This window comes from Kogia breviceps, chromosome 1 (genome assembly GCF_026419965.1).
Source record: "Kogia breviceps isolate mKogBre1 chromosome 1, mKogBre1 haplotype 1, whole genome shotgun sequence".
NCBI classification, from domain to species: Eukaryota; Metazoa; Chordata; class Mammalia; order Artiodactyla; family Physeteridae; genus Kogia; species Kogia breviceps.
In genome coordinates, this window is record NC_081310.1 from 182,267,401 (window position 1) to 182,288,023 (window position 20,623).

The 20,623-nt window shown below is 45.4% G+C and overlaps 1 protein-coding gene across 10 annotated transcripts in view; it reads left to right on the forward strand.

Annotated features, from left to right (window-relative positions):
• Nucleotides 1-13,133, forward strand: part of PAFAH2 (platelet activating factor acetylhydrolase 2) — a 62,151-nt gene extending 49,018 nt beyond the window's left edge. For 5 of the 10 annotated variants that reach the window (XM_067014432.1, XM_067014399.1, XM_067014448.1 and 2 more), the window contains one exon: nucleotides 8-4,364. In XM_067014432.1, the coding sequence (XP_066870533.1) occupies nucleotides 8-102 (95 nt within the window). In that variant the 3' untranslated portion in view covers nucleotides 103-4,364. The other 5 variants (XM_067014439.1, XM_067014418.1, XM_067014435.1 and 2 more) reach the window with 4 other exon arrangements.
• The last annotated feature ends 7,490 nt before the right edge of the window (nucleotides 13,134-20,623 follow it).

Consider the following 20,623-nt stretch of genomic DNA (forward strand, 5'->3'; position numbering starts at 1 on the left):
CATTCAGACCTGAATGAGGACTATGACCAATGGAACAACTTCATTGAAGGCATCGGACCATCACTAACCCCAGGGGCCCCACACCATCTGTCCAGCCTGTAGGCACGACGGGTCATTTGTGAAAGGTCACTGAGCTGAGTTCCCGTTTGGGGCCTGCCCAGGGACACCCATGTCCTCCTATCAGGAAGTGGTCATCATGACCCTTCTGCACAGATTGAGAGGATGTAATCACACTGCTGATTGGATAACCGGGTACTTGGATCTTGGACTTGTTGATCGTAAACTCATGTTGGGACTTGGGTCACTCACTGATTTTCACACTGACTTTCTGGGGACTGAGCCCTGATGGTGTGGGGAACAGGCAGTGGGATGGGGCAAGGGAGGGCCCAAGCCCCAAGCTGAGCTCTGTGAACGCTATTAACCCAACCAGCTGACTCCCTCACCTTGGGCCAGTGTGGCTTCTGCAGTGGAAGAAATGGAGCCAAAGGATGGAGGGAAAATTCCCACTGTCCGGACCTCTAGCCCAACCTGGTGCTGTCTCTTCCTCCCCCTCCCCAGGGTTGCTTGGTGAATTCTAAAACTTTAGGTAGCTTTCTAGGATATGGACCACCATCAGATATTCTGTTTATTTTCAAGCCTCTCACTGCGTGAAACATAGCCTCAGGCATTTAGTCAGGATGAAGTTATGCTTGTGAGCCCGTGGAAGGGGCAGACAGCATTGTCCTGATAGCATAAGGAGAGAGGCTGAGGGGCAGCGGGTACCTCAGAAGCTCTGGATGTCTTAGAGTTTTGCTGAAAATGTAGTTTGACAGGGAACAACAGACGTAGGTTGGGGTGGAGAAGGGAGAATAACATTGTTAAGTAGCCCTTTGATCAGGCCCTCACCACAAAAGGGAGGGAGTCTGGTCGGTTCGAATTCAGGAAGCCATCCCTAGAGAGAAGTCTTAGGAACACTTTGGTCTTGCCTCTTACTTCAGATATCGTGAGCCTCCAACTTGCTCAGAATCAGGGTGCTGTAGTTGTCTTCTGGCTCTGAGGCCTTAGTCTCAAATTTAAGTCAAGATATAGGTTGAATTTCCATTCTGTTCCATTTTTAATATGAATGATATTAATACTCATGTTTGCCTAATGATATGTTTGCCTAGAATATTTTCTGTATTTAAACTGCGTTGCAGCAAGATGGGGAGCCATCTGGAAGTAACTTTTCCTTCTGTATTTCTTTGATTCCTTACCACTTGTACCCATGTGGAAAAAAACTTTGAAAGGAAAGGAAGTCTTCCTAGCAATCTAGTCCAAAGCTGTCTGGGAACATCAACCTGAAACACCCCTCTCCACTACTCTAGACCTCTCACCTCAGTCCAAGTAGGGGACCCCAGAGGAAGCAAGAGCAAGAGGGAAATGCGTCTCTACGCAACAGGGCCAAAGTCAGTGTCACCAAAGCAAGCTGGGACTGTCTCCCATCTCTCAACAGCTATTCTTTCTCAGAGGTGAAACACCGGATCCATTGAGGCTGTGGACCTACCTGGGGAGGATCTGTGGATTCCAGTGAGACATAGCATAAGGAGAATATCAGTAAAGCCCTGGCTCTAGAATTCTATAGCATGGTTTTGAGTCCAGGCTTCACCACTGCTAGCTGGGTAAATTTGAGCAAATTATGTTCTCTTTTTAGTCTCAGTTCCTGCATTTCTAAAAGGAGGATCTGCATTATGAATAGTTAGGAGGATTAAGTGAAAAGATGTATAACCCATGCATTATTTAAAAGTATGTTTCCTACTTTCCAAATGTGAGATTTTTCTACTTACCCTATGGCTGTTGTTTTCTAGGTTAATTGCTTTGGGTCAGAGAGAATGACCCACGTGGTTTTCATTCTGAGACTTGCTTGTTGCCTCAGTGTGAGGTCAATTTTGTAAATGTTCCATGTATACTTAATAAGGCTGTACATTCTGGGGCTTCCCTGGTGGCGCAGTGGTTGAGAATCTGCCTGCCGATGCAGGGGACACGGGTTCGTGCCCCGGTCCGGGAAGATCCCACATGCCGCAGAGCGGCTGGGCCCAAGAGCCATGGCCGCTGAGCCTGTGCGTCCGGAGCCTGTGCTCCGCAATGGGACAGGCCACAACAGTGAGAGGCCCGCCTAGAACACACACACACACACACAAAAAATAAGGCTGTACATTCTAAAGTTGTTGGCTCACTGTTTTTACTCAAGAACACATTATGGATTTCCTTCTATGAGAACATATAGATATATTGTAGGGCCTTTTAACCCCTAGACAGGGACCAGAGCCCCTCAGCAATCACAGAACCCTTGTGCCTGGGCTGGTTCTGCAGATGCTGAGAAGTCAGTTCTGACAGCATTAGAGCGTGAGACCCAACTTCTGCCTTAGACCCATAAATAATGCAGGTATATTTTGTGAAGACCCGGACCCTTCCTAGAGAGAAGTTGTTCGGAAACTGGATCCATCTCCTCTATTCAGTTCATGTTCTGGTAATGACTCATTTATCTGATGTCATTGGAGTAGGTGAATTTTCCTCACTGAAAATTCTCCTTTAAGTCACACAGTTATTATATTAACTATAATATTGAAGGGTAATTTACCAAAAAGATAATGCACACACTTCTTAATGTGATCTGACCTCATTTAACTTTTTAGAATGTTTCAATCAGGATAGATTCAATCATACAGTAGTAACAAACAATCTCCCAAAGCAATAAAAGTTTATTTCTTGCCTATGCTTCTTGTCCTCTGTGGGTCAGCTCAAGACTATCGTCTGCACCATTTTTATCCTCACTTGGGGAACCAGGCTGGAAGAGCTGCCATTATCTGGAAATGTTGCCATTGGCCTTGGTGGAGCAGGAAAAGAACACAGTGAAGCACCCACTTAGCCCTTAAAGCTCCTGCCCAGAAGTGACCCCCATTATTTCCATTCACATTTCATTGGCCAGAGCTAGTCATCTGGCCGTACCTAACATTCCATACCATCCCCAGAGAACAAAAACACCTGTGACCAGGCCTAATGCCAGCACAGTGGTGCCCTCTGATCTGTGAAGATATGGAGAGCTGTTTGCACCTACACTACATGGTTCCCAGCTGCTGGCCTCTTAGTTCTTTTCATTGCTTTTCATAGTTTGTGTTGTCTTCCTTGTGGTCAGCCTGCCAGCCATTACTCTTCACTGCCTTGACTGTGCCACCCCCCCAGCAGCTCTCCCTGTTCACTTCAAATTTATAACTTCTGATCAGCCATGTTATTTACAACTGTCTCAAGTAAAACTAAATAGTCACTGAGAGACAGCTTTAGGGACATTCCTGCAACTAGAATGCACTGCCTTTAGTGCTTAGACTTTGTAATCCTTCCTTTGACTGCTCAGAGGGGGCATCACAGGCCTTTGGTCTTTTGTCCCGGTTTTTTGTTAGCTTCCAGGGAATCAAAGGGCATCAGTTAAATGGCCTTTTAAATAAGCAAGGTAATCCTGCATATTAATTGACATGTGCTGATAAATTGCATTCTAGAGAATCCTTTCCAAAAGCAAAGAAGATGTCTTGGGTTTCTTTTGCATCTTCTTGTTCCCCATCCTGTTACAGGACCGTACCTGTGGAGGCATCCTAGTGGTATAGATATATTGTGAAGTTTCTGTGCACAGAGGGGTGTGTCAGTCAGGAAGGATGCTAAGTAAATACAGGATGGGATGAAATCCCTCATCCCTCCCACTTCCTGGACGTGTCAGGCTAAGACTGATTGGGTTCTTGTTATGCTCTCAGCAGTCCCCAAGCCCCTTGTCAGCATGTGTCCTGATACAGCTCCCCTGCTTGCCCTTCTTCAAGAAGACTGCTGGGCTCTTGAAATGTCAATTGATGGATTCCAACTCTATGTCTTGGCCTTGTGGGGAGCTTTGTCTGCCCCCTTTTTCTTCTGGGGCACCACTTACCCTTGGGCCTGCAAAGTGACAGAGGGACAGGAGAGGCCCGTACTCTGTACTTGGGACCTAGGAAGTCATTAGGAAGCTCACTTCTGTCCCATCACAACCAGATGCAGAGGCGAAATGTCCCTGGCCATAGCTGCATGGAAAACGGTATGATCATCATCGTAATAGCCAACATTTATTGGGCCCTTACTGTGTGTCCCAGACTGTGCTCAGAGCTTTACATGCATCATCTCATTTGCTGTTCACAGTAGGCCCATGAGGTCAGGTGGGATTAGCCTCATTTTATGTATGAGGAAACAGAGCCATAGAGAAGTGATTTGATCAAGCTCTCACCAGAAAGAATTTGGCAAAACTGGAATTTAGGCATCAAGATCCAAGCTCTTAATCACTGGGCCATATGGCCTAATAGCTACACTTGGTTTTGCACCTTACCCATCTCTTTAAACTGTCAGGTTCTGGACTTCCCTGGTGGCGCAGTGGTTAAGAATCTGCCTGCCAATGCAAGGGACACGGGTTGGAGCCCTGGTCCGGGAAGATCCCGCATGCCGTGGAGCAACTAAGCCTGTGCACCACAACTACTGAGCCCGCGCTCTAGAGCCGGCGAGCCACAACTACTCAGCCCGCGTGCCACAACTACTGAAGCCCGCACACCTAGAGCCCGTGCTTCTCAACAAGAGAAGCCACCGCGATGAGAAGCCCGCGCACCGCAACGAAGAGTAGCCCCCACTCGCCACAACTAGAGAAAGCCTGCGTGCAGCAACGAAGACCCAATGCAGCCAAAAATAAATATAAACAAATAAATAAATTTACAGAAAAAATAAACTGTCAAGTTCTGAGGAATGTAATTTCATGAGATTGAATCAAGAAGGTCAATCTCTCCAGCAATTTCTATATGACTTGTATTGAGATTCAGCAGTATCCTTAGTGCTACTGAGAGGTGGGTTTGGGGGAGAGAACTGAGCTTTGCCGAGGACTGTGGGCCAGGTGCTCTGCTGATTTGCCAGATGAGGAAAACAGTTCAGGGACGAAGAACATGGTCAGAAATCAGACAACTCCAACGCTATTAGCCCTGTGACTCTATGCTAATTTGTTAACTTTTATGAGCTTCAACTTCCTCATTTGTAAAATGGGAATTCTGATAGTATTTACCTCTTAGGGTTGTTGTAATAATTGAATGAAATAATGCATGTTAAGCACTTAGCACAGTGTCTATATTAAGGGCTTAATAAACACTAGCCATCACTAGTATTGTTTTATTTGGTCCTCCTTACGTACCCATAAGGTTAGGTATAATCTCCCCTTGTGCTGAATGGCCCCAAATGGTCTTGGTCTAATTCTTATTCCAGCTTCTGCAGTTTCAGTGAGCTTCCTCGCATGAAGCCTGCTAACTGCCACTCAGCTACTACTGTCGTGGGAAGGTGGAGCTGGATGGAGAGAGACAGTTTTTCCATTTTTTTCGCTCTGATCTCCCTGCTCCTCACATCAAAAATCAAAATCCACACTACGGTTCTAGCTGTGCAAGTTCTCTTCACCACCAGGGAGAGGCTACACTCCTACGTTCTGGTCTGGGTTTTAATTTCACACCCAATCATCCAAACACACACATCTAAGCACCGGATGTAAACTGAAGGTCCTGAAATGTAGAGTGGGAGACTCAGAGAAGGTCTGTGTAGAAGTTGGCCAAAGGGACGAGGACCTGCAGATAGGGAGTTTGTTGTAGAGGCTAGTTTATGAATTTTTGTCTGTTGCCTTTGAGTCTGAGGTCAGGGGGTTAAAGTACCCCGTGACCTCCTCAGGAGAAACTCCCAGGCCTGAGAATGGCCTGTGAATGACCTCTGCCCAGCTCTCTCCCTCGCTGCCATATCCGATTCCTGCGAAGTCCTCTTGTTTCTTCCCTCGCCATGGTGCTTACGCGCAGCCCATCCTTTCCATTTCACTTGAGTTTAGCCCCTCCATCAACTCACCCTGGAATAATTTTATAGCCTCCTGGACTCGAACCTCTCTTTTCCCTTGCATTCTGCTGCCAGATCTGCCTGACACACCACTTTTATAACAAAATACCAGCCTGGAAGTGTGGTCTAACAGAAAGATGACCAAACTAATTGGAGCCCCGGGTTCTTGTCTTGACTCTCTCACTGTCCCTTACTCTGTGACCTGTGTGTATGCTTTCCTCTCATGACTTCAGCTTCCCTATCTGCAGCTGGGATGTGGGGTGGTGGTCGAGTCTCTGTCACCGAGTTGTCAAGAATCTCCAAGATTCCCTTTTCTCTGTAGAATTGCATCTGTGCCCCTCTCTGTCTGTTCTCTCCTAACCTCTCCTGTCCTCTGCTTCTTTACCGCGCATTCTTCTTTTTCCCCTTAATATGCCCACCCATCCCCCCAACAAACATGCATGCCCTTTCTCGTAATGTTTTTGTGCTTGCAGGGCCTCCCAAACACCACGATTCGTTTAGGCCCATTTCGAGTTCCACCTCATCTATGAGAGCCTTCTTGCTTAGATTCAGCTAACATTTGATCTCTTGGCCTCCTGCTCCCCAAGAGACATAGATTCTGTGCCATATTTAGTATTTCACTTTATTACATTATTCCAGGAGCAGGACCCATCTGTTGGATGGGAAAAGCATTCTCTTGTTGACTGACATGGGGAGCAGAGATTGCTGTCCCCTCCCCACATGCCCGCATCAGCAGGCTTCTTGTTCCCCTGCCAGACTTGGGAGCAGCTGGTGTTCGTCCAGCCCTCAGATGTCTCCAGCTGCTCCTGCTTCCTTTTTTTTTTTTTTTTTTCGGTTTTCCCAGATCCCAGCTGTGGGGCCCAGGGCAGAGCCAGTGACAGAGCGGCCAAGGGCAGGTGGAGTAAACTGAGATCCATGGACATGTAGCATTTGAGAGTTAAAAAGAGGGCAAAACTGAGCACATATCCCACCAGTGTTGAATGAGGGAAAGTAGTTTGCCAGCTTATTTTTCCCATCTTGCTTTCATCTAAAAAAAGAAGCTGCTCAGAAATACAGTCCTCAGCCTGCTAAACCAGATGGTCCCTAGATGCTCAGCCTGCCAAGTGTTCATATATAATTATTCATTTTCATGGAATCACACCCAGGTCTGAATTCAGACACTGACACTTTCTTTTGCCATTTGATATAGAGCCAGTGAACCCTTCTGAGCCTTTCTTTCTTCTTCTGTAAAATGGGGTCACTAGGGTCTGCCTTGCCCACCTTGGGATTTTTTGGGGGGAGAGGGTTTCAATATAAAATGTAAGAGCACTTTGTAATTTACGAAGCACTGGACAAGTATATTTTGCTGTTAATAATAAAAGGGCCATATTTTGTTTTTGCCATAGCGTGCTACTACTTAATGAGCTCTTGTTCTGTGCCAGATACTGTGCGAAGTGTTTTACCTACCTGGCATTTAACCCTAACAACATTCCTGGAAGGAAGTGCGTGTTGCCCATACAACAAATCAGGAGAGTGAGGTTCACAAAGATTTGCTAGTCCAGCCATAGTCACCGGGCATGTATGTAAGTGCTGGAGCCAGGAACCTAAACTTTTGGGTTCCAAAGGCAGTGCTCTTAATTCCTGTTCATTCCTATCTAACAAAAAGAAAGCAGTTCTTTACCCTATGGAAGCTGAAATACCCCACAGTTTGATCTCCAGTAAATGTCCTAAGCAGTTGGGTCATGCAAAGAGCCATTCCTGTTGAAGACCTGACTGAGTCCTAACAGTATACTTTGAGCTGCTTTTCTAGCAGTAGAGGTAGACTGGTTCCATCCATCCATCCATCCATCCATCCATCTACTCGTATAAAGTTAACAATTCAGGGAACATATCTATTAGTACTGTACTCTATAAACAATGGAGCCAACCAGCTGGCAGAAAAAAAATTTTTAAGTCTCTAACCCACATATTGTAGATTCATGATTTTCAGCTCTAGATGCACGTCAGAATCACTTTGGAACTATATAAAAATACAGATGCCCTGGCCATGTCTCCAGAGACTCAGAGAAGCTCATTCAGAAAGAATAATGTGGGGACCAGGGGTGTGTGTGTGTGTGTGTGTGTGTGTGAGAGAGAGAGAGAGAGAGAGAGAGAGAGAGAGAGATAAACTCCAGGGGTATTTCTGATACGCAAGGGTTTTGAAAACCCTTGCTATGGTTGAACACTATTAGCCTATTTTACCTTCTTTTATGGATCAGGAGTAATTGCTGGCTGGAAATACAGAATCATTAAGTTTTAGAATTGCAAGAGCCCTTACATCTTTTGGTCCAAGAGGAAACCAAATCTCAGAAAAATTCATCAGGTAGTTGCCAGACTTTAAAATCCAGATCTTTTGACTTCCAGTCTAGTGCTTTAGATACATCCATGGGTAACAGGGTTTTGTCGAATTATTAAGAAAATCCTCAGGACCCATTCACCATGACATCCATGATTTCCAGCTACCATACCTTGGAGTTTTTGTAGGGAAGGAGCCTGGACTAGACTCAAATGGCTGTTCTCATATGTGTTCATTCATTCTATAAGTGCTTACTGGAGCCTGCATTATGGCTGGCCCTGTCCTGGAACTGCATCTAGAGGGCAAGAAAGGCAAGTCGCAGGAGGGCCCCATGTGATGAGTGCTATAATAGGGAGAATATCAAGCTCAGAAGTGGCACCCGGTGTTAGATTCAACTTCACCAGAGGAGAGGCTAAAAAGTCTTCACAGAGTATCATATACTTGAACTTGTCATTTGTATTAGTTATCTATTGCTGTATAATAAATTACCCCCAAATTTAGCAGCTTAGAACAGCAAACATTATCTCACACTTCATGGCTCAGGAGTTCTGGAATGGCTTCGTTGAGTGGTTCTGGCTTAAGATCTCTCATGAGGTTGCAGTCAAGATGTCAGCTGGGATTTCTGTCGTCTGAAGTCTTGACTAGGATTGGCTGGCTCACTCACATGGCTGTTGGCAGGAGGCCTCAGTTTCTTACCACGTGGAGCTCTCCATAGGGCTGTCGAAGACATGGCAGCTGGCTTCTCCCAAAGCAAGTGATCCAAGAAAGGATAAGGTGGAATCTGCAATGTCTTTTATGACCTATCCTTGGAAGTCATACTCCATCATATCCACAGGTCAGGCCTATTCAGTGTGGGAGGGGACCACACAAGGGCATGAATACAACGAGGTGGGGATTATTGGGGGCCATCCTGGAGGCTGGCTGCCTTGTTGTTGAAGATGAATGGAGTTTTCCAGATAGATGAGGGAGAAGAAAGGCCTTCCAGGCAGAGGAAATAACATGTAAAGGCACAGAAATGTAAACGTTAGAGCAGAGCATGGTCAGGACATCGTAACTGGCTTGGAGAAAACAGGTGAGAAATAGGGATATAGGGGCGCTTACTGAAGAAATCAGAGAAGGCCTTCTATGCCAAGTGAAGGAGTTAGGCCTTTATCAGGTAGACCAGTGGTTTTCAAAAGTTTCTGCATATTGGAATCACGTGAGGAAATTTTAAAACTTCCAATGCCAAAGCCACACCCATATCAATTAAATAAGAATCTCTGGGAGTGGACCTGGACACCAGCAGTTTTAAAAGTTTCTCACTTGATTCCAGTATGCAGCCAAGGTTGAGAAGCAGTGCAACCTCTGCTCACCTAGGAAAAGAAATATTAGAACTAGAAAGGCCCTGTCATCAGTACTCACCCCCTCACTCAGGTATTATACATTTCATCATCTCTACCAACAAGTAAGCAGAAATATCTAAACTTTAGCAGCCCAGAGGAAGTTCTCAGCATCCTAAATTGCCTGTTATTTATAAACTTCCAAACCTAATGTTGATGCCAATGTTCTTAGATTAACATAAGCACTCTAGAGGGGTTTTTTTCTCCCCACTTAACACTGTGTCATATATGCATTTCTGCGTGGTCCTCACATCCAACAGTCTGAGGCAGTAGAGTGTAAAGGTTAGGGGCATGGCCCTCTGAGTCAGATGGACCTCTGGATTTGAGTGCTGAGGACATCACTTATCAACTTGCTGGGTGATTTAATCTCTCCAGGCTTCAGTTAACGCATCTGAAAGATGGTGATAACGCCTACCTCAAAAGATACTTGAGGATGTTAAATGAGATCATGTGTGTCAAGACCTCTGCCTAGTGCCTGGCATGTAGTTAGTGTTTAATAAATGTTTGTTATTATTCAGCATTCCAAATGGCATTTTAACATTCTGTTGCATCAACTCTCCGCCCCCTCCCCTCCCCCTCCCCGAGTCTGCTTAGCAGTTCTCTCCGTTGCCAGGGTATTTGAGCCATTTCTAGTCGTTTTTAGCTATAATATTATACATTTCTTTGTAGAAATTGGTGGGGTGTTTTTTTTAAAAGTTATTTCCCTAACTTATTAGGTGTGGAATCTGAAGATTGGAGAGGTAAAGTAACTTGTCAAACAAAGGTCATACTGCTTTTTAGTGGCAGAGCTAGGACTAGGGACCAGGTCCCAGACACCCTGAGTCTTAACCGTTTGTTCTTTCTACCCTGCCACCCAGCCCCCATACTCACTGGAGACTTGAAGACTGGCCCTTCTTGCCTTCTCTTCTCCAGGCCGAATGAGTCAGATCTCCCATTGTATCCTCTGACACCTCCTCTCCTACCCTTTCATCATCTTAGAGGTCCCTGTCATCCCAGTATAATTGGAGCAGCATCTCTGTTTTTCCCCTGGGGAGTGGGAGCAGACGACGACAAATGCTTTGGAGACCCTGACTCATCTCTCGACCCTTCTGGATCTCTGTTGGTTGATGTTGTGCCGTCAGACGGGGATGGGGCTCCTTTCGGATTCAGACATACCCCTCCCTCCTACCTGGACTGCTGTCTGACTTCCTCAAACCCACCTTCTCAGAACAGTAGAGTTTAAAGGGACCAGAGAGACCATTCTCTATCCCAGCCCCTGTTATTTTAAAAACTGAAGAAACTGAGGCTCAGTGATACAGGTTGATCAGTAGCAGGTCTGGGACTGGGACCCGAGCCTCCTGACTTCCAGTGTGGTGTTGGGGAGAGGGCACTGGAGCCAGGCAGGCCGGGGTGTGAGTCCCAACTGTGTGAACCTGATGCTCAAGTTCCTTTTCTGTAAAATGGCGATACCCAGCTTGAGGATGTTACAAGGGTTAAATGAGATAGTGAATGTAGAGAATGGAGCGCTGTGCTCAGCAAATGGTAGTTATTAGGTATTAGGATTTAGAGCTTGGGCTTTGGAATCAGAGAAACTATTCAAGTCCTAGACACCCACTTATCAGCTGTGTGGTCTTGGACGACTTGGTTTAACGAGATCTTGCTTTAACAAGAGCTAGTACTTACTGAATTTCCTTGTTCCAGGCATTATGCCAAGTGCCTTAGAGATATTATCTCATATAACTTTCCCAACAATTTTTTGAGATAGGTAACATCAATATTCTGATTTTATGAATGAAGATACTGAGGCATGAATCAATTTATTTTCTGATTAATCTCTAGTTTGAATTCTTTTCTGCCAAACACACCCCTCTTCTCTCCCTCAGTGCCTAAGAATTTTCTCCTGCCTTTGAGCTTTGGAACAGGCTAGAGTCTCTTTCTCTCTCTCTCTCTCTTTTTTAAAAAAAATTTTATTTACTTTAGGCTGCGTTGGGTCTTCATTGCTTTAGTTGCGGCAAGTGGGGGCTACTCTTCGTTGCACTGTGCGGGCTTTGCATTGTTGCGGAGCAAGGCTCTAGGCACGTGGGCTTCAGTAGTTGCAGCACGCAGGCTCGGTAGTTGCAGCATGTGGACTCTAGGGCGCACGGGCTTCAGTAGTTGTGGCACACAGGCTTAGTTGCTCCCTGGCATGTGGGATATTCCCAGACCAGGGATCAAACCCGTGTCGCCTGCTTGGCAGGCAGATTCGTAACCACTGTGCCACCAGGGAAGTCCCCAGGCTATAGTCTCTTAAATGCCCCCTCACCCCCTTCTCTTCACCGAGTTCTTCTATTCTTTCCAGCATTGCTGCTAACTCTCCTCCTCTAAGAATCCTACCCTGTAAGCCTCATACCAGCTTCCCCAGCATCTTCTCTCTCCTGTCTGCTGTCAGCTGTGGATCTATTCCTCAGGTCTGTTAGTTTTACTTTTCTTGGTATGTATCTCCTATCCAGGTCCTCGTGGTGCACCCTGGTTCCCCCTTAACACAAAGTACTTCCCACGGGACAAATGTCCCTGGCCAATGCAATGCAACCAACATCATACCTGCTTGTGTCACTGCTGGACCAGGTGCTGGGTGCTGTCCTGACCCTTTAAGCCAGGCTGACAAATCACATACCGCTTACCCCTGCTCCACAAAAGCGAGACTCAGATTTCACACCCAAAATGTGCAAGTCTGAAAACATGAGTGCTGGCAAAAATGTGGAGCATTGGACCATTCATATCCTTCTGGTGGGACAACCACTTTGGAAATATAGAGTTGAAGATGCTCATATCCTCCAATCAGCAAGTGGCATACGTCTAAAGAAATCCTTGCTCACACATACCCGTGTACAAGGAAACACATACAAAAATGGTTCTTGCAGCATCTAAATGTTTCTTCATAACAAAAGTTATTGTTTCCCAGAAAGCTCCAGCTAGAGTTTTTAAAAATAATGAAAATACTGAATTTTAAAAAATCACACTTCATTAAATGTTTTATTGTGGTAAAATACATATAACATAAAATTTACCATTTTAACCATTTTTAAGTGTACAGTTTTGTGATATTAAGTACATTCAGGTTGTTGTGCAACCCCGAAATCACGTTTTTTAATGTGCATATGTTTAAATATCTAGATGGTAGAACCTAGTAAATTCGGAAATACCTACATTATTAACCAAACATTAAATAGCCAATGTTTTCATTCATCTTAGCATTTAACTGCCTCTTTTTTCCTGTTGACATAATAGATATGTGTTGTTAATTTTTTTCTTTCTAATCCTTGTGCTTCTATTTTTTCCAACTTTAAATTATGAAAAAATTCAAACAGAGAAAAGCTAAAATAAAAATACAAGGAGCACCTTTAAATCCATTATTAAATGGATTTATTAAATTATTAAATTTATTATTAAATCCACCTGGATTTAATAATATGGAGGCTCTTCTTATTCTTCTTCAGTTTATGAAATGCCACCTTCGTAAGTCTCTAAGGTTAGTTTCTCTCTTTCCTGTCTCCCATTCAGGTCCATTTTGTGCTGGGATTCCTTCTCCATTTTGCTAGAGTATGCATACTTTTTTTTAAAAAAAATATTTATTTATTTTTGGCTGTGTTAGGTCTTCATTGCTGCGTGCGGGCTTTCTCTAGCTGCGACGAGCAGGGGCTACTCTTCGTTGCGGTGCGTGGGCTTCTCATTGTGGTGGCTTCTCTTGTTGCAGAGCACAGGCTCTAGGCGTGTGGGCTTCAGTAGTTGTGGCACGTGGGCTCAGTAGTTGTGGCACACGCGCTTAGTTGTTCCGCGGCATGTGGGATCTTCCTGGACCAGGGCTCGAACCCATGTCCCCTGCATTGGCAGGTGGATTCTTAACCACTGTGCCACCAGGGAAGCCCTGCATACTTTTTTGAAATGAGAGGGAAACTTGTAGGACCTCAATCTTGTGTATGCTAATTTGGCTGGGGAAAGAATTCTAGGTTCAAATTCATTGTTTTCCTCAGAACTTTGAAGACCTCACTTTTTTGTCTTCCAGCATACAGTATTGTAGGTAAGGGATCTGATGCCAATCTAAGTCTTGGTCCTTTATTTCCAGAAACTTTGGAGGCTGACCTTTATCCTCAAAGGTCAGAAACTTCACCAATATGTACCTAGTTATGCATCTCTTTATTTATTTATTTATTTATTTATTTATTTATTTATTTATTTATTTATTTATTTTTTTGCTTACGCGGGCCTCTCACTGTTGTGGCCTCTCCCGTTGCGGAGCGCAGGCTCAGCGGCCATGGCTCACGGGCCCAGCCGCTCCGCGGCATGTGGGATCTTCCCGGACCGGGGCACGAACCCGCGTCCCCGGCAACGGCAGGCGGACTCTCAACCACTGCGCCACCAGGGAAGCCCTATGCATCTCTTTTTGATCGAAAGACATTTATGAATAAAGGACTTGGTTGATTGGTATAAACAGCTGGTTTAGGTTTCTTCTGAAGCATGTAAGTTTTCCTTTCACAGAGGATCTCTTTCCTGAGTGGGAGGTCTGACCGTGGGCTCTGACAAGTGGGCAGGTCCTGTCAATAAGCAGGCTTCTGTTTAGGCAGTCTTGAGATCTCCATAAGTGCCAAAATAAAGAGTGGAATAATGTGTTAGGGGTCTGTTCGTTGCAACGGACAGAAAACAGACTTGATCCAGTTTAAGCAAAAAGAATTTATCGGCTTAGGAAGTTTGAAGTGGGGTTGCTGTCTGCATGGTGGGAACATGGCTGCCAGCAGCCCCTGATTCCCTTCATCCTTACGGCCCATGATCCTGGAGGAAGATCCTGAAGATGTTCTCTCCAGGGATCATATTGTTAGACCCCATGGAAGGAGGCTGACTCGGCATGGATTCTGTACCCTCCTCTTGGACCGGTCACTGTGGACAGGAGTTAGGTACTGAAATTGGCTAGGCCTGAGCCGTGGCCCACCTCTGATGCCTGGGGCAGGCGTGGCACTGTGACTGACTGTTCACAGAACCATGGGATGGCAAAAGGGCAGGCAGCCTCCCAAAGGGCAGAATTCCAGGCAGGCGGACCACCTATATCCTCATAGGGATTCTAGGGTATTTCATTCCCAGATGGAGTTGTTTCTTTCTCTTCTGGGACCTCTGGCTTTTTCACTTGGGAATCCTCCCTAAGATCTCTCGCTTCGTTTAGAAAGTACTTCCAATACCTTTGGCAGATTTTAAAGCAGCCATTCCACCATGGATGCATTGAAGTAGCACTATTCATCTGAGGAAGTTTACCCTAAAAACCAAATCATTAAATTTGTATATATTTTTTACTATCAAGTGGCACGTGCTAAGCAGACATCCTCAATTCCACTCTGAGCCCCAGGCAATGCCAGCTCTCACCCCTGGAAATCAAGGATGGAGAGGGACTCAGAGACATGGTAGAAGTCAGGAATGGAGTCAAGGTTAATGATGGAATGAAAGTCAGGGGTAGGGTGAGCATCAGATGGAAAGTAAGGGTTGGATAGGTCTTTTGTAAGTGACTTGATAGTATTTAAATGGTAATTTTATATTTTGACTCAATTCTATCAGAATGTCCCCCATATCAAATTGGCTTAGCCACACTGCCCTGCTTTGAAGCACAGTTGGACTGAAACTCCGATGGCTGACTCTCAGGCCGATACTCTTATCAGATGGGGCACGGTCTCCTGGCAGATTGGGCTTAGGCCGGGGCAGGACAGATTCCGGGCCCAGACTCTGCCCTCATTTGTCTCCCATAGGTCACTGCCTGAGCAGTTGGCCTGAGCAGATGCTCCACCCATCCTTTTTCTCACTCGCCATACCCCCTTCCTCTCCCTCCTGGGTTGCAGATCTGGAAGGTGAGTGTGGAACAAGCAAGGGTGAGCTAGCTGGCTGCTTCCCCTCCCAGCCCCCAGCCCCAGCCCCTGCCACTCAGTCTCTCTAGCCTCCTTGTCTTTGATAAATAAAGCTGAGGCCCAGAGGATGCCCTCACTTTCCTGCTGCACCCAGTTTAAGCTTGGGAGCTGCAGAGCCTGTTAGACTCCTCTAAACTGCTTTGAGTGGCTGGGAAAAGAGGCCACAGCCCCTGGATCCCGGGGCTGGAGCCCAGGTGTAAACAGAACAATTGCCTGCCCAGAGAGCAGTCCCTCTTCACTTTAGGGTTTCAGCCTTGAATCGCTATTTTTATTTACTTATGTTTTTTGTTTTTGATTTCCCTTTGTTCCCCCCCCATGTATTTTCCCACACCTCCCCCTGCCCAGCACCCCCATTCTTGATTAAAAGATGCTGTCTTAATCAGTTCAGGCTGCCATAACAAAGTATTATAGGGTGAGAGGCTTAAACAACAGACATTTATTTCTCACAGTTGTGGAGGCTGGAAGTCCAAGATGAAGGTGCCAGCTGATTTGGTTCTGGGTGAGGGCCCCTTCCTGGCTTGCAGACAGCTGCCTTCTCTCTGTGTCCTCACATGACAGAGAGAGAGAGCGATCTCTCTCTCTCTCTCTTCCTCTTCCTATAAAATCATTAATTCTATCGTGAGGACTCCACACTCATGATCCCACCTATACCTGATTACCCTCCCAAAGGCACCACTTCCAAATACTATAACATTGGGAGTTAGCGCTTCAACATTTGGGGGGAAGATACAAACACTCAGTCCATAATAGATGCTTATTATAGAAAAATTTGAAAAATACACAAAAATAGAGGAAAAGCACAACATACTCTACCATCAAAAGATAGTGTTAGAGGGCTTCCCTGGTGGCGCAGTGGTTGAGAGTCCGCCTGCCGATGCAGGGGACACGGGTTCGTGCCCCGGTCCGGGAAGATCCCACATGCCGCGGAGCAGCTGGGCCCGTGAGCCGTGGCCGCTGAGCCTGCGTGTCCGGAGCCTGTGCTCCGCAACAGGAGAGGCCCCAACACTGAGAGGCCCGCGTACCACACACACACACACACACACACACACACACACACACACACACACACACAAAGATAGTGTTAGAAACTTCTAGCATGTTTCCTTCAAGTATTCCTCAACACTTACATTATTTTTTATTTTTTAAAACTATTTATTGGCTTCCTTGGTGGCACAGTGGTTGAGAATCCGCCTGCCAATGCAGGGGACATGGCTTTGAGCCCTGGTCCGGGAAGATCCTACATGCCGCGGAGCAACTAAACCCGTGCGCCACAACTACTGAAGCCTGTGCGCCTAGAGCCCGTGCTCCTCAACAAGAGAAGCCACTGCAATGAGAAGCGCACGCACCGCAACGAAGAGTAGCCCCCGCTTGCTGCAACTAGAGAACGCCCGCGTGCAGCAATGAATACCCAACGCAACCAAAAATAAATATATAAAATTAAAAATAAATTTATATTTAAAAATATTTATTTAATTTATTTTATGTATTTATTTTGGCCGTGCTGGGTCTTAGATGTGACATGCTGGATCTTTAGTTGAGGCATGCAAGATCTTTTAGTTGTGGCATTTGGACTTCTTAGCTGTGGCATGTGGACTTCTTAGTTGCGGCATGCATGTAGGATCTAGTTCCCTGACCAGGGATCGAAACTGGGCCCCCTGCATTGGGAGCGCAGACTCTTACTCACTAGACCAGCAGTCCCCGATCTTTTTGGCATCACGGACCAGTCCTGTGGAAGACAGCTTTTCCATGGATGGGTGGTGGGGTGGGGTGGTTCAGGCAGTAATGCGAGCGATGGGGAGCAGCAGATGAAGCTTCGCTAGCTCGACCGCTGCTCACCTCCTGCTGTGCAGCCCGGTTCCTAACAGGCCTCGGACCTGTACCAGTCCGAGGCCTGGGGGTGGGGGACCCCTGCACTAGACCACCAGGGAAGTCCCAACACTTACTTTAAATTATATATATTATACATAAAACTTTGTGTCTTATAAGCATTTTCCCATATTAAACAATCTTTACATTTTATAATATTTATGTATTCACCATTCTAAATGACTGAATAATATTTTACTCTATAACTGTACTCTAATTTATGTAAGCAATCTCCTAATGCTGGATGCTGAAGTTGTTTTTACTTTTTTTTTTTTTTGGTGGTATGCGGGCCTCTCACTGTTGTGGCCTCTCCAGTTGCAGAGCACAGGCTCCGGACGCGCAGGCCCAGCGGCCATGGCTCACGGGCCCAGCCGCTCCGCGGCATGTGGGATCTTCCCGGACCGGGGCACGAACCCGTGTCCCCTGCATCGACAGGCGGACTCTCAACCACTGCGCCACCAGGGAAGCCCTGTTTTTACTTTTTTACTGTAAAAATTAACGTTATTTCTTGTGATGGAACTATTCTATGTCTTGACTCTGGTGGTGATTCCACAAATCTACACGTGATAAAATTGCATAGAACTAAATAAATACAAATGAGTGCACACAAAATAGTGAAATCTGTCGATTGTTTGAATGGTAATTCCTTGATTATGATTATACAAGATATGATTGCCATAGACTGAATGTTTTTGTCTCCTCAGAATTCATATGTTGAACCTAATCGCCGTTGTGATGGTGTTTGGAGGTGGGGCCTTTTGGAGATGATTAGGAGGATATTCAGGAGGGTAGGGCCCTCATGAATGGGATTAGTGCCCTTATAAAAAGGACACCAGAGAGTTCCTCCTCCCCTTCTACTATGTGAGGACACAGTGAGAAGACAGCCATCTATGAACCAGGAAAGGGGCTCTCATTAGACATGTAATCTGCTGGTGCCTTGATCTTGGACTTGCCAGTCTCCAGAACTCTGAGAAATAAGGGTTTGTTTTTTAAACCACCAAGTCTATGGTATTTTTGTTCTAGCAGCCCAAACAGACTAAGACAGTTACCACTGGGTTAACCTGGGGAAGGGTATATGGAATCTCTCAATATTATTTCGTAAAACTGAATGTTAATCTAAAAATTAACTCAAAATAAAAAGTTTTTGAAAATCCACTGTGGTCGACATCTTTTGTATGTACATGTGTACATCTCAACTCCTAATTATTTCCTTAGGGTAGATTCCTAAGAGAGAAATTACTCAAAAGAAAATTGAGTAGAAATAAGAGCTCTCAATCACAGCACATTGAGGTTTATTGGCTATCACCCAAGAAGCTTCATGGGCATGGAAAACTGATCTGTATGTCAGCAGAGGAGGAGGGATTAGCCATACTCACGGACTGTTCTACAAGCCCTGAATGCCAGTGCACTAATTTACAATGAGAAATGTAAGTGGAGGGGACTAGACTCTCCTTTCTCTCCCCGTAGAGCCTCCACTGGCAGAGCCTCGTTATAATCAGAAGATTGATTGGTGATATGGGTGCAGTCAGAGCCAGGGGAATTAGGTGACATGATCCAAATGTTCAAGATATCAGGCCAAGGCCTGCTACACACGTCTCCATAGTAGGGCTAAACCACTGCCACCAGGGACACACAAATGGGTTGCTGGGCCAGGGCATCCTTCACTTAGTATGTAGTGCTCAAGTGGGGACATCCTATGTTTGCCTCTGTAACTCTCCACTTCTGTGCTCCCAACGTTTATTAAGCCCTGTTCTATACACTACATTGTCTCTTTAGTTGTGTGAATATATTCTAGCAAGTTATAGTCAAATCTTGTTAGCCTGGGAAACCATCTGTTTCTTTAAGGCACTTGTCCTTAACCCCTGGCTCAGTGGCCCTCTGGAAGGCTCCAATCCCCTCTGAAATTGTATGCAAAATTTTGAGTGTATGGTCAAATGTGCATTTTTCTGGAGAGAGAGTTTGTTGTGTTTATCGGATTTTCAGAAAAGGATATTAATTTAATAGTGAATGTCATGTGGTCCCCAGGTGCCAGGCCTGGTACTGAGGGTTGTACATACATTATCTCATTTAATCCCCGCTGAGGTTAAGAAACTCCCCCAAGTTATCAGTTTGGGCAAGTTAAAGAACTGCTGCTTTAAAGTGACTTCCTGGGAATTCCCTGACAGTCCGGTGCTTAAGGACTCAGCACTTTCACTGCTGGGGCCTGGGTTGGATTCCTGGTTGGGGAACTAAGATCCTGCAGGCCTCGTGGCATGGCCAAAAAAAAAAAAAAAAAAGTGACTTCTTCTCTGGTTCAGTGTCAGTGTCTGTGCTGCAGGGAAGTCTTATCTGCACACCACCCCCCTTTATCTTCCTCAATGAAAAAAAAAGTGATTGGCAACAAGCATACACACGATCCATGCCAAACAAAGCTGTGGAATGGCTTTGTTGATTCTTCCTAGAGACTGAGCTCTGTTGTCCGCCCAGCATCTCTAGTTACCTGTTTTATTTTCTTATACACAGATCCCTGTGTGCACTCAAATTAACTTGTGAACTAGCACCTCATATCTGCATCTCACCCACTTTGACAGCTTGGATGCCAATTTCTCCTATAAATGCCTTTTCTTCCAAAAAGCAGGTCCGCTGTCTGTTTATTCTGTTGGAGTCTAGAAACTTCAGGTTTTCTAAAGGACCATTGGGTTGCTTTTTATCAAAAGTGGAATGCATTTCTGTCCACTTTCCAATAGAAAGTCAGGCAAGAGGTTATTCAACATTCACTTATTTACTGAATAATTCACTCATTTTCCAGACACTGTTCCTAGGCGCTAGGGATATGGATAAAAATCTTTGCCTTCATAGAGTGTAGGTTGTATGGGAAGGAAACAGACAATAAGCAAATAAACAAGTAAAGATACAGTAGGCCAGATGCTTTTAAGTGCTAAGAAGAGAAAGAAAATAGGGGGACTTCCCTGGTGGTCCAGTGGTTAAGACTTCGCCTCCCAGTGCAGGGGGTGGGGGTTCAATCCTGGTCGGGGAGCTAAGATCTCACATGCCTTGTGGCCAGAACAACCAAGAAAAAATAAAACAGAAGCAATATTGTAACAGATTCAATAAAGACTTAAAAAAAAATGGTCCACGTCAAAAAAAAAAAAAACAAAAAACAAAAACAACCTTGAAAAATAGAAAGAAAATAGGGACAGGGCATAGAGAGCCCCAGGAAGGAGGCAGTACATGTTTACTCTGGGTGGTCAGAGAAGGCCTCACTGAGAAGTGGCAATTGAGCAAAGATCTCTGTGGTGTAGCAAAGAAAA